General features: G+C 29.7%; 1 protein-coding gene across 2 annotated transcripts; it reads right to left on the reverse strand.

Annotated features, from left to right (window-relative positions):
• Window positions 1–10,807: 10,807 nt before the first annotated feature.
• LOC101498687 (protein LATERAL ROOT PRIMORDIUM 1) lies at window positions 10,808–13,395 on the reverse strand. Of its 2 annotated transcripts, XM_027332191.2 has the most exons (3): window positions 12,306–13,395; window positions 11,877–12,209; window positions 10,808–11,393 (listed from the first exon to the last, which is right to left on the reverse strand). In XM_027332191.2, the coding sequence occupies exons 1-3, from the start codon at window positions 12,529–12,531 to the stop codon at window positions 11,029–11,031; spliced, it is 924 nt and encodes a 307-aa protein (XP_027187992.1). In that variant the 5' UTR covers window positions 12,532–13,395; the 3' UTR covers window positions 10,808–11,028. The 2 variants fall into 2 exon arrangements, with proteins under 2 accessions (XP_027187992.1, XP_004491303.3); XM_004491246.4 differs by having other exon boundaries at window positions 11,877–13,394.
• Window positions 13,396–14,115: the final 720 nt, after the last annotated feature.

Genomic DNA, 14,115 nt, shown 5'->3' on the forward strand with positions numbered 1-14,115 from the left:
TTGAAGAAATGGGTTTGTGTCTGATGTTTTTTGGATTCCCATGATGCGTACAAGGTGTTTGAAGAAATGGGTTTGTGTCTGATGTTTTTTGGATTCCCATGATGCGTACAAGGTGTTTGAAGAAATTAGGTGTCTGATGAATATTATTTTTAAAGCTTTTTTACAGCGCTTTGTCAAATAAGCGCTGTAAAATGTCTTTTTTACTCACTTTCAAAAGAGTCGTTTACAGCGCTTTGTGTGAAAAGCGCTGTAAAAGGTATAAAACACTCATTATTTTATTTTTAAAAGGATCTTTTACAGCGCTTTTTAAGATAAGCGCTGTAAAATGTCTCTTTATTTTATTTTTGTGTTTGGTTTATTTGGGTTGGGATGACATTAAAAACATTTTTATCATTGTTTATTGGATTAAAAATATTGTTATCATTGTCTTTATCACAATACTTTAGGAGATGATGAATTATTAGAAATGAGTATTCTGAAGAATCTATATATATATATGCACTGAGCAAAAGAGAATCTCTCTATTCAGTTCAGTTCAGTTCATGTAAATTACTAATTTATATTCAGTTCAGTTCATGTAAATCAAGCTAAATATAAAACACTCATTGTTACATGAACTTGGTATAAAACACTCAAATCAAGCTAAATATAAGCAGAAAATAAATTAATCAGAAAATAAATTAATCAGAACTTAGTATAAAACACTCAATTCAGATTACATGCATATTTACAATAACACAGTTCAGATTACATGCATAGCTTATATAAAACAATTAAACATATATATACATTAAGATGCCCTTCTTCTTTTCCTGGTGACATTCACATTTGTTTGTCCATTTACAATACGAAACGATGGATTAATCCAAATTCCCTCATCATGATCATCTCTAAGATATAAACCATCATCAGTTGAATCAATTTCATGTGGTTGTTGTGATGTTGCAAATAAAAGATCATTACCAACATCTTCATCATTATTGTTATCATCACTTATTTTATTGGTCGATAGGACAACAGACCATTTATCATTAGAAGGATCAGTGACATAAAACACTTGTTGAGCTTGCGACGCTAAAATAAAAGGCTCGTCTTTGTATCCCACCCTATTAAAATCGACAAGCAAGAATCCTGACTCATCAATCCGAACGCCATTATTATTATCGACCCACTTGCAACCAAATATGGGAACACGAAACATTGTGTAGTCTAACTCCCATATGCGCTCGATAACCCCAAAATATGATAGATTTGCATATATTGGGTTTTTGTCTTTTGCACTTGAGACATGCATCGCTTCAGCTACGAGAGTGACTCCACTATTTTGCATAGTGGTCTGATCATCTTGTTCTTTGGTATAAAATGTGTAGCCGTTAATAACATAACCAGTGTAAGAAAAGACATGTAAGCTCGGACCATTTGCTAGCCACCTCAATCTATTTGAAATTGATCCGGGGTCTATATCAAATTTTGACATTATGTGATTTTTTAACCATGTTACAAAACTTCGATTGTGCTCTCGAGTTATCCAATTTTGATTCCTATTCATGTTCAAACGAGATAACTGATCAATGTGTATTGTAACATACGGTTGAACCTCATCATCATTGTGCAGAACATACAATTGTGCCTGCTCCCATTCTGTCCTTGATATAGTCAGTAGTCTCCTTCCAGTTATCCCTTCTCCTGATAGTCTTCCCGAATGACGAGACATGGGAAGCCCTATGGATTCAACATTGGACAGATATTCAGTACAAAATTCAGCAGCCTCTTCAACAATGTATCGTTCAGCAATACAACCTTCTGGTCGACTTCTACTTTTTACGTACCCTTTTAATATTTTCATATATCGTTCTATCGGATACATCCATCTCATATAAGCTGGCCCACAAAGTTGTGTCTCCTTAACCAGATGAACAGTAAGGTGAACCATTATATCAAAAAACGATGGTGGGAAATACATTTCAAGCTCACACAAAGTAACAACAATTTCCCTCTGCAATGTCGGTAATTTCTGAGGGTCGATCACTTTACTACAAATTTCCCTGAAGAAGAAACATAATCTAGTTAAGGCTAGTCGAACTTTTTCAGGTAAAATGGAACGTATACCTATTGGTAGCAAATGCTCCATTATAATATGACAATCATGGGTCTTCAAACCTTTTAACTTGAGGTCTTTCATACAAACCAAATTTTTAATGTTCGAAGAGTATCCTTCTGGAACTTTAACTTCGTGTAGAAATTTACATAAAACAATTTTTTCCTTTCTAGATAGAGTATGAGCGGCTGGAGGTAGATATGTGCGATTTCCTTTCTTTACTGGAGCCAGTTCATTTCTTATTCCCATATCGACCAAGTCCAATCTTGCATTGACGCCATCTTTAGACTTTCCTGGAACATTGAGTAACGTACCAATAACACTTTCAAATACATTTTTCTCAATATGCATCACATCGAGGAAATGTCTTACATACAATGACTTCCAATATGGCAATTCAAAGAAAATTGACTTTTTCTTCCACCCAGTTTTCACCAGCTCTCCCGCAAAAGGTTTGCCAAATTTATTGGTCAAACCTTGTACTTTTTCAAGTATTTGATATCCAGTCGGTGCTAAAGGAGCTTTACCTTCCTCTGATTTTCCATTGAATGCATTTCTCCACCCACGATACTGATGACTATAAGGTAAAAATCTACGATGTCCAAGAAACACATTCTTCTTACAATGTTTCAACCGCATCCAATTTGTACTCTCTTCACATATAGGACATGCACACTGACCTTTAATGCTATATCCTGATAAATTACCATATGCTGGAAAATCATTAATTGTGCCGAACAACATAGCCCTCAAATTGAAACATTCTTTCTTATACCCATCATAAACTTCCACACCTGTCTCCCACATACTTTTTAAATTTTCGATTAGAGGAGTCAAGTATACGTCGATATCATTCCCCGGTTGTTTGGGTCCAGAAATTAACAGAGACAACATCATAAACTTACGCTTCATACATAACCATGGAGGTAGGTTATATATTACCAAAATCACAGGCCACGTGCTATGTGAGATGCTTTGAAGACCATGTGGATTCATTCCATCAGTAGAAAGTGCAAGTCTTAGATTTCTTGACTCTATCCCGAATTCAGGATACTCGTGATCAATTTTTGCCCATTGTGGGGAATCTGCAGGGTGTCGAAACATTCCATCTCTAATTCTTTCATCTGCATGCCATGTCAAGTGTTTTGAATCTTCTTCACTGCGATACATGCGCCTAAATCTTGGTATTATAGGAAAATACCACACGACTTTTGCTGGAGTAGATTCTTTCTTCTTATATCGAGAGACATTGCATTTCGGACACGCCTTAAGTAGTTCATATTCGTTTCGAAATAAAATGCAATCGTTAGGACACGCATGAATCCTTTCGTAACTCATTCCAATAGAACACAAAATCCGTTTAGCCTCGTAGGTTCGACTGGGAAGTTCATTATCATCTGGCAACATATCTTTTATGAGTGTTAATAATTCTGTAAAGCTTTTATCAGACCATCCATTACTCGCTTTTAAGTTGTACAACTTTAATATCGCTGACAGTCTTGTGAATTTAGTACAACCATTATATAATTCTTTCTCTGCATCACTCAACAAACTTTCAAACATTTTAGGACAATCTCGAAGATCTTCTTCAACTGCTTTTGCAATCTCATCAACTCGGTCCGGCTCATATGTATCTGTATCGAAGTCAGTTGAAGCATATGTCGAACTATTCTCAAAATTAATGTTTCCTTTTTTTTTTTCTCACCATGTCTTATCCAACATGTGTAGCTTTGATCAATTCCATTACATACTAGATGTCCTTCTAATTCATCTTCTCTAACACGTTTTCCAAAACAACATTTTAAACAAGGACAAACTACTCTATTTGGATCTTTTGCATTCTTCACTGCAAACTCAACAAACTCCTTCACTCCAATTTCATACTCTTTTGACAATCGATTGGCTGAAATCCATTTCCTATCCATATTATACCACCTATATAAATGCAGTAACAAAAATAATAAGCTTTCAAAACATATCAACAAGTTTCAAAAAGAAACCAATATCAACTAACAATTTCAAAACAGAACAGATCATGTGGTATGAGTTTTTGACAATTTTTGACAATTTCAAAACATAACAGATCATGTGTAGAAGAGATTTAATATAAATATATATATATATAACAATTTTTAGTAGATTTAATATATATATAACAAAACATAACAGATCATGTGTAAAAAATACCTGAGACAACGTAGATGGCCGCACAGTACGTAGAGGATATTAGGGTTCCCAACGTATATAATTATTTGAAAGATGTAGAGGATATGAGGGTTTCCAACGTATATAATTATTTGAAAGATGTAGTTTACAGCGCTTGTGAAAAAAGCGCTGTAATAGGTAGTTAAATTCAATGAAAGCGCATGTATTTTACAGCGCTTGTGAAAAAAGCGATGTATTAGGTAGTTCAAATATTTGGAAGCGCGTGTGTTTACAACGCTTGTGAAAAAAGCGTTGTAAATGATACGCGAAAGCGCTTCATTTTACAGCGTTGTAAACGCCTTATAACGTTATGCGCAAACGTTATATGACCTACAACAGCGCTTGTGTTTAGCGAGCGATGTAAAATGGACGCTGTTAAATGTCATTTTTGGCGTAGTGTCAGAAGTTGAAAATTAAAACAAATTGAAAACTCAATCATCTGAGAAGGTTGTCGCAGAGAGAAAAATTCTCTTTTGATATTCTTTGTTAGATTTTTAGTAAGAGAATATTTTTTTTCTAATTGATGTGCTGAATTTAATTGTTTCATTTTCTATCATCTAATGGGTTTTTTTATGTCTTTGTAGAAAGATATTGGATTTGTGATTTCTTCAAAAATGTATGAAATTTTGTATTTTCTGAATTTTAATTTTGTATAAAAAATATTGTAAAACCAAATAAATCAATTTTTCTATTATTCTTTTGTTTATATTTTAGTTTAGAATACTCTTTCTGTTTTTATTTATAAAAAAAATGTATTGATATCTTTAATTTAAAATGTAGATCAAATATATCAAGAATTTTTGTATATATAAAAATAAAGAGAATATATATATATATAGTTAATCTATAATGATTTAATTGTTGGTGTTTAACAAAATCATATATTGACAATAATGTTTGTAAAATAATGGAATTTCCATTTTCACTAAGGCTGCAAACGGTTCTGATTTTCTGAGAAGTTTTCCTTGATTCCTTGTATTATGAACAAAATTTGTTGCATTTTGTAAGCAAAAGTTTCCCTTGTGCACTCATGATCGTAGGTGTCTGGTCCATTTCACTAAATGCTTGACAACAAAATGAAAAAGTAGATCATTTCCAATGCATTATTTTCTTGAAATGGCTAGGTTCTATCATATATGGGTATATGCGCACAGCCTCTATATATGGTAGACAAAGACAATTGAACCTATGCACATTATAATTGACACCTCAATACTAGGTTGTCCTATCCACTACACAATCACATTATAATTAATATCTTTTAAACTTGTTACATCTATTATTAGAAAATTACAATAATTGAAAGAAATATATGTCATTTTATAAGATGAGATAAAATATAATAATATCTTCAAACTTGTTTATATACAATTATTGAAGGTGTAATAAGAAAAAGAAAATTTAATTTAGATTGAATATAATATTCATTTGAAAAATTACTATGTAAAAAACATTACTCTGTCGCAATTTCAACTTATTCATATATATATATAAAAAAAATACATTCTCAAAATTTTCTTTTATAAATTATTTTATAGAACACGGGTCTACAATGAATAATTACTTGAAATTATTAAAAATATTAACGATCACATATATCATCTATTAGAAATATATATTAATAATTATTTTTATTTTCATGATTAGTATATTAACTTAAATTATGTCACATTAAAAGAAATAAAGAAATATAAAATAAGTATCTTATAATATTGAATTAATTTTAATAAAGTCATTCTCGACATTGTCTTATTGACAATAACAAATGATCATAAACTATTACTTCAGCATAATATCTTCAAATGTAGTTAAAAAATTTGATAATTTTTTAATTCTAAACTATCTAACAACTCAGCCATTATTACATGATATAATTATCATATAGGTCAAATACTAGTGATTGGTATTTAGTTAGGAGGTGAAAAAATTGTTAGCAATAAAGATTGAAGTTTGGCCTATTTCGTGAAACTTCTTCGATGTTTCAACTTATATCATGGAGTTACACCTTAAAAGAAATATTATATAAATAAATTCAGCTATCCATAATGTCATTATATTGAGTGAATGTTTTAATTTTACAGTGAAATTGACAAAATTACACTATTATGTTGCTTACTTTTAAAATTTGGAATTCTTTTGATAATGGTATATTTAATCAAAAAAATTTATTTTAATTTTGATCATATAACAATGTTTTAGTGCATGTATCATCAAGTTAAAACTATAAAAAAAAAGGGACATATTAATAGTTCATATCTTTTAAGTGATATAAAAAAAGTTACATTTAGTACTACATCTTGCACAAAGTATTAGAATAGACAAATATGAACTAAAATATTATAATTAAAAATTAATAAAAGTTATATAATTTTTTTTAGATAAAATGTATCCACTTTATAATTTTTATCTGTGTCAGAAACTTTCGGTTTGAAAAATATATCAATTTTCTTATATTTAAACATGATATCACTTTTAAAAAATACACAATGCATTAACACAATTCATAAATCTCAAAGTTATAACTTATATTCACAAAGTAAAACAGTTCACAATATATTAATAAAAAAATCATTAAACAATTTACAATCACAAAATTAAAATTCAGATGTTAAATTTCACAATCTCCAATCTCAAACAAATACAATTCACAATTAACAAAGTTACAAATATTATTTACACACTCCTAATAGTTAAAATAAAAAGAGACAAAATAAAATTTATTTTTGATAATATTTAAAGAAAGTTTAATAAATTATTACTTTATTTACAATTCTCTAAGCAACAAAAAACATAGAGAATGCCGTGAACAATACATTGATTACGTTGAGTGACCTTAATTTTTGCAATTTTATCATGAAAACAAACATCTTCATATATGTTTTGCGTTAGCAACACAGCTTGTATATTTTAATTTGTTAACTAGCGTTACAGAATTAGTTTCGGTGCAACCAAAAAGAGAACTTGATTCGGCGCACATACAATGATACTCTTTAATTAATACTATTTATATCATTTTATATAAATTATTTTTTACTATATATTTGTAACATTAATAATACTACTGTATTTAATATTTAATATGTATGAAATGAACAATTTATGCAATTGTTTTAAACAAAATAAGTATTTTTTTCAATTTCACAGTATAAATTACATAACTTTTAATATTATTTGTTTAAATTTAAATTCTTAATAAATTTTCTTGTAGCACTTGTTAATATTTATCTTATCTTAATTAAAGATGAATTTTCATGTACCACGATCTTTCCGATTTTTTCTCTCTATTTTTTTATACAAAGATCATTCTTTTTCGTAAACCACAAACACCATAAATTTCAACAAGATTCAGAAGATCCTAAACTATATCATGAAGTTCAATTCAAAATGATAGACAATTAATTCCATTGCATGGGAGATATTAACAAGAAGATTTAACTATACATTTTTGTCCCCCTAATTTATTACATTACAAAGATAATCAAACTTTTGGAACCTTCATATTTCACAACTGTTGCATTTGTTTCCCCCGAACTAATTTTACCTCAAATACAGGATTTTTTTGCCTTACAAATTTTCTTCTATTTAAATAAACAATTTTGGATCAACAAATAACTGTTATTTGGACGAAAATTTAAATTCGAATCAAAAGTGCAACAAATGTAAAAATTAAAGGGAAAAAGTTCAATTTTATAATGGAGAAACTATTTTGAAGGGTGAAGAAATAAAGAAACCTAAAATGTAATTAAGTTTAAAAAGAAATGTATGGCTTCCATGTATAAGGTAAAAAAAAACAAATTAAGATCAAATAACAAATTTAATAAAATTGATCGACATAATCAAATGGAGGAACAAACATATGCGACACCGACTGAATATCTAATGAACATTTTGATATATATAGAAAACCAACAAAACAAACATGACAAACAAAAACTTGGAGTATTTAACCAACTATATTAGATTAACAAATATCATTTAGAAACTTTCTTAGACGAAAATTAGGGCCCTAGTGGTTTCTCAAAATTGGAATAAATTCATAATACACAATTATTAAAAGAATAACAACCAATTTGAAAAAAACCATAATTTTGGTGCTTGACAAATTATGTTAAGAAACAAAATACGTCCGAAACCATACCTCTCAACATGAGCACAATTGTCCAAAATGTAAAATGTAACACATACAAGGATTAATAACAAATGCAAATATCAAAATAAAAGCAAACATGTCATGAATTCAGATATCCATCTAGTCAAAATCCATTGAGTCAATAAGTCGAAACTATAGATAATAAGAAAATGTCGACTTTCAATTACTAATATGCACAAAATTTAAGTATGCTTTAATTTGAGCAAAACAAGGGCAATGTACTCACAAATGGAGACATGTACCAATATGTACTACCATCATTACACCAATCATGTGAAGCATTATAGCATCATAAGTTCTTACAACAACAAAAAAACTCCCAAATAAAAAGGAAGGATAACACAAAGAATAGAAAGATAGATTTGTCCAATCATTCACAATGGACAAGAAAACAAATGAAGGTGTTGCAAGGAACACAGTTCAACATGCACTACCAAATCCCAGAAATCCAAAACAAATAGCAAACACAAAAGAAACAAAATGTCCCACAAATAATTGAACATGAAATACACATGTTTTAGGGCACAAACAATTTGTTCAATTTTTTTCCAATATACAATCCTTTTATATATATTGATTTAGCTAGAGACACAGAATAATTCATATACCCCATATATGAAAAGGTAAACTCAATGATTACTTTTTTGAATGACAAGAGAGGTAGTGTAGGACAGCTCAACATTATGAGACAAGAAATTTCATAAGCCTAAAATAACAATTTGATTACCTCCTCAATATAACAATTTTTTTTAATTTAAGTCTATATTGCCTGAACTAAAATTAAAAACAATGATATTTATAAAAATAAAAAGTACATTACATTTTTTAATAGAAACTAAAAATAAAATAAAATAATTTTATATAAATTAAAAACTTATTTAATATTCAATAATAATACTATGCCACAAGCGGATCCTATACTTTATCAAATGAGTATAATAATAGCATAGTAAGCAAGACAAGACACACATTGCAATCCACATGACTAATCAAAATAAATAGAAATATGTTGAGACAAATAAAAGGGGGCAGCATGTGGAGGAAAAGATCATCAAAATATGCAATGAATTGAGACAAAACCTTATTTTTTTATCCATAAACCAAATTCATGAGACAAAAACCTGCGTCTTCTGAGGCACTAAAGCATATAAAATTAAATGTTGAGATATCACAACCCAGACAACAGTTTTAATTCTTCATAAGATGAAATTCCACTAATGATTCGGTGACATCAACAATATCAACATGCCAATATTTTATCATATAATAAAAAATATAACAAGTTTATATCAACAAAAAATTGAGACTTAAATAGTAAATGGGCCATGTGATAACACACAGAAAGTTTAAAAGACATAAAGAATTAAGCTGAACATATTTGTGTTTAAAGTAAACCAAAGAAAAATGTAAGAGCATTAAAATGGAAGAACAAAAAGAGTTAAATGAAGCTTTGATCATGACAAGAAATATTTCAAAACAAGCTTAAAAACTTTATATATGAAAAAAGGATCTATCTAGTAAATGGTTATTGTCTGAATTTAAAAAAACAAGAACAAAAGGAAATAAGAGTACACCATGTCTTCATGAATGCAGAAACTTTGCAGGATGCTTACGCATCATAGAGATAACCATTGAACCTAAGGATGAAAAGGACACACATATAAATGATGGTGACGTTACAACTACTTCTCATGCTCAAGTCTAAAGTAGAAACTACTTGTAAAAATCAACATTTATTTTTAGCCCACAAATATTTAAAACAAAGAAATCTATATTGGATGACAATATAAGATATAGTATTAGATATAAACATGGAAATAGTATATTATGACTATTCAGAAAAAAGGAATCATATCAATATACTATCTATATATCATGCTGAAAAAGAATTGAATACTGTGCAACAATAACAATTATCATAAAATATTAATATTATTAAGATTTTAAATTTCATCATTACTATAAATGTTATATATACTATATACTTTATACTGTAGATTTTTGTCAAGGTGATCACACTTAAGATTTCAACTTTGACAAAACATTATTATTTTTATTATATAAAAGAATGAAAATAAAGGGGAATATAATAAACATAACAAAAACATTAGCTGTCAAAAATAAAAGGAAAGTAAACATGGTAACTAACTTTTTTTTAAGTAAATCTAGTAAAAAAATTAAAAGATTTATAGACCTATGGTTTTCCATTCAGGTAATTTGATACATATATTACTATATGTGTAAACATAATATAAATAATGCTACTTTGTCATTGAATGATCATTGATATCATGAAATGACAAATGCAAATTTGATACAAAACAAAGAATAGAACTTTAAAAAAAAAAAAAAAATAGAACTTCAAAAAAACCAAGTTGAAAAATGCATCAAAGAGTGACATATGCAATAAGGTACAAAACCTATATAAGAAGAAAATGAATTAATTTCCCTCCTTCCCTCTTCTCTCAATATAAGCAAAAGATTACTACAAATGTAACAAGTATCTCCAAGTCCATCTATTAATACCTTGTTGAACTTGGAAAAGACAAGAAATGTTTCAAATTTCAATATAGTTTCAATTTATTTGATTACCATAAGCTGAACCATGACCTCCTAGTAAACCACCACCACCACCACCAGCACTTGAAGCAGCTGCATAAACATCGTGTGAAGGATCCATCATCGGTGATGAAGAAGAAACACCATTTCTATTACCTCCACCTAAATGAAGCTCAGAAAGGTTAGGATAAACTTCTTTGTTATTGTTATTATTCTCAACACCATGATCATAAAGAAAGCCTTTGAAAACATGTCCACCAATCTTCACTACAGCTTGATATGCATATTCATCTTTTCCATCATCTACTGATGTCACTCTAACACACTTGAATACTGCTGGTGCACGTACTTGACCAGGCATTGACTCTTTGAAACTTGCATCTGCTCACATTTATTTCAACCAAATATCATATCACAAACATCTTTCAATTCATACACTCAACCCCACCAAACAAAATTTAAACTTGTAAAGTTTAACTAATTCATCAACCAAACAACTCAAAATTATACATTCTACATGTCATTGCTTGGAATATTTATACAATATTGCGAATTTTTCACCTCAAATCCAACTCATTGTTAAAAAGCTCAATAGTTATAAACACTTACATTATAATTGTTTATACACTAAGCATTTAATAAGTTATTTAACCAATTATACATAAATTTAACATGTTAATAATTGAACTAATTAACTTATCAAACTAATTTTTAGAAGATTGCAAACTCTATAAAAAAAAACATGCAAAAGTCTATTTACTCTAACAATTAAAACCTATTATTAAGTTTTTTGATAAATTAAAACCTATTATATAATAAAAGAAAAGAAACAAGAAATAAAGAAAGTGATGAGAATTAAGAAACCTTGATGACTAGAACCAGTGTCAAAGCTTCTAGGAGGTGTAGTATTAGAAGTAGAAGTATGAGAAGTAGTTGTAGTTTGTTGTGAAGCAATAAGTCTAGGTTTCTTAGCACCGGAAGTTGAACCACTAGAACCACCAGCAACCACCGTGGTGGTGGCCGCCGTGGCAAGACGTTCTCTTCTTCTAGCAGCAGGTACCCAAGTACTCTTGACATGAGTAGGGCAATCAAAACCTCTACTTTTACAACAAGTTCTACATCTTCTATTAGTACAATCTTTCTTCGCTTGGTTTCCACAATCTTGACACGTTGTTGTTCCTCCACCACTACTTGTACCTGAACCAGTTAAACCACCACCACCGTGGATTAAATTCGTTGGACTTGTATTATGATCAAGAAAACTTTGTTTTTTCAAATAGTGATGATGTGAACCTTGTTGTTGTTGTTGTTGATGATGTTGTTCATGCCAAAACTGAATTCCTTGTTGTTGTCTTCTGTTATTCAACATGTTGGATTCGTTATCGAGATGACAAGGTGAAGTAGTGAGTAAAGGGATAACTCCGACGCCGAGAGCGGTGGCGGGGTTAAGAGAATGAGGATCGGAGAGAAGAGATTCATGGTGGTGGTGGAAAGAAGGTGCTACGACAAACATACCCATTTCAGGAGTTGCAACGCCGTAATTAATGGAAGACCTAGACCAAACTCCGGTGGTGGGTCCGGTGGAAGGTCCGGCGGTGGGACCCGCATTGAAACCGAGTGAGAGTTCTTCTGGAGCAGCAGTCGTACGAGCGGCGGATGATGAAGTTGCTGCCCAGTCAGCAAAGGCTCCTGAATCTGAAGGCAGTCTCCTTGTAGTAGCCACAACGAATAATTTCTTTTTTTTTTTATAATTAATTTATTGAAAATATAAAATAACAGAAAAAATAAATAATGAAAATATAAATATTTTTGTTATGAATGAAGTGAAGAGAGGAATGAATTGAGAGGCGTATGTAATGTGGGTGCTATTGAGAAGGGGGAAGGGGGGGTGTAGATCTTATAAGGTGGGGGGTATAAAGTGAGAGAAATGAATCTGATGGTTCTGGTGCTGCTGTGGATGCTGTAATTGTGGCTACTACTACTAGTACTGTGTAATTTGGGTTTTATGGAGAGCATAAGAAAAAGTAATGTGTGAGAGAGAGAAGGGAAGAAGGTCAGTTTCTGGAGGGTCCAGCAGAGAGAAGAGTGTTGGTTGCAGTGTTAACAGTGAATGAATGAATGTATCAAAAATATATTATTTATAACGACCTTTCTTTTTCTCACTAAACTAAATCAATATCTCACTTCTCTCTCTCTCTCTCTTTTTTATTGTTGCCGACCATTGTGCTTCATCATCAACATCTTCTTCTTTTCACAACTGAAGATGTGTTTCCCTTCTCTCTCTCTCTCTCTCCCCAATTATCTATCGCCTTTTCGCTTCTCTTATGAGTGTTACACCATACAAAATGCGAACTCATTCTTCTATTCCTTCCTATCGGAAAACCGATTAGAAACTTCATAATCCAACCATTTATAGATTATTATTCATAAATTACTAGATGCGAAATAATTCATAATTTCATTTCACATAATTCATCAAATTCATAATTTAACTAATTATAAATTATATAATATAGAAAGTTTATTTTTATTTTTTATTAGGTGATAGGTTTGATTTATTTGGTCTATTAATTAATGCAATTACAAATAAATTTTAAGCATTTAAATAGATCAGTTTGTAACTCATCTGACAAAAATAATAATATTATTATGTATGATGTTATAACTCAGTTTAAACTCAGAAATTTGCAAGTGAGTTTTGAGTATTTTTTACTATTTTATCTATATTTAAAATCAATAGCATATAATAATAATTTGGTAAAATTATTTCAAACAACTACCTTTATGGTAATTAATAAATTCAACTATTTAGTAAATTACAATCCACTTAAACGTAATTAATTTTTTAAATTTCATGTAATACATAATTTAAACTTATTAAAATGTTTTATTTGTTTAATGTGTAACACTCAATTTTTTGCATTAAATATTTATAAAATAAGTAAAAGGCGTATAAGAATAATAACTTTACCAAATTAGATGATATAAAATGATCAACAATACTAATATATAAACAAGATAAATAATTCTATTAAAAGTAAAGAAAATTATTGATTATATTAGTTTGTATAATAAGACAACAATTAATAAAGAATTTAAGGAG

The sequence above is a fragment of the Cicer arietinum genome, chromosome 2 (assembly GCF_000331145.2).
Source record: "Cicer arietinum cultivar CDC Frontier isolate Library 1 chromosome 2, Cicar.CDCFrontier_v2.0, whole genome shotgun sequence".
Lineage (NCBI taxonomy): Eukaryota > Viridiplantae > Streptophyta > Magnoliopsida > Fabales > Fabaceae > Cicer > Cicer arietinum.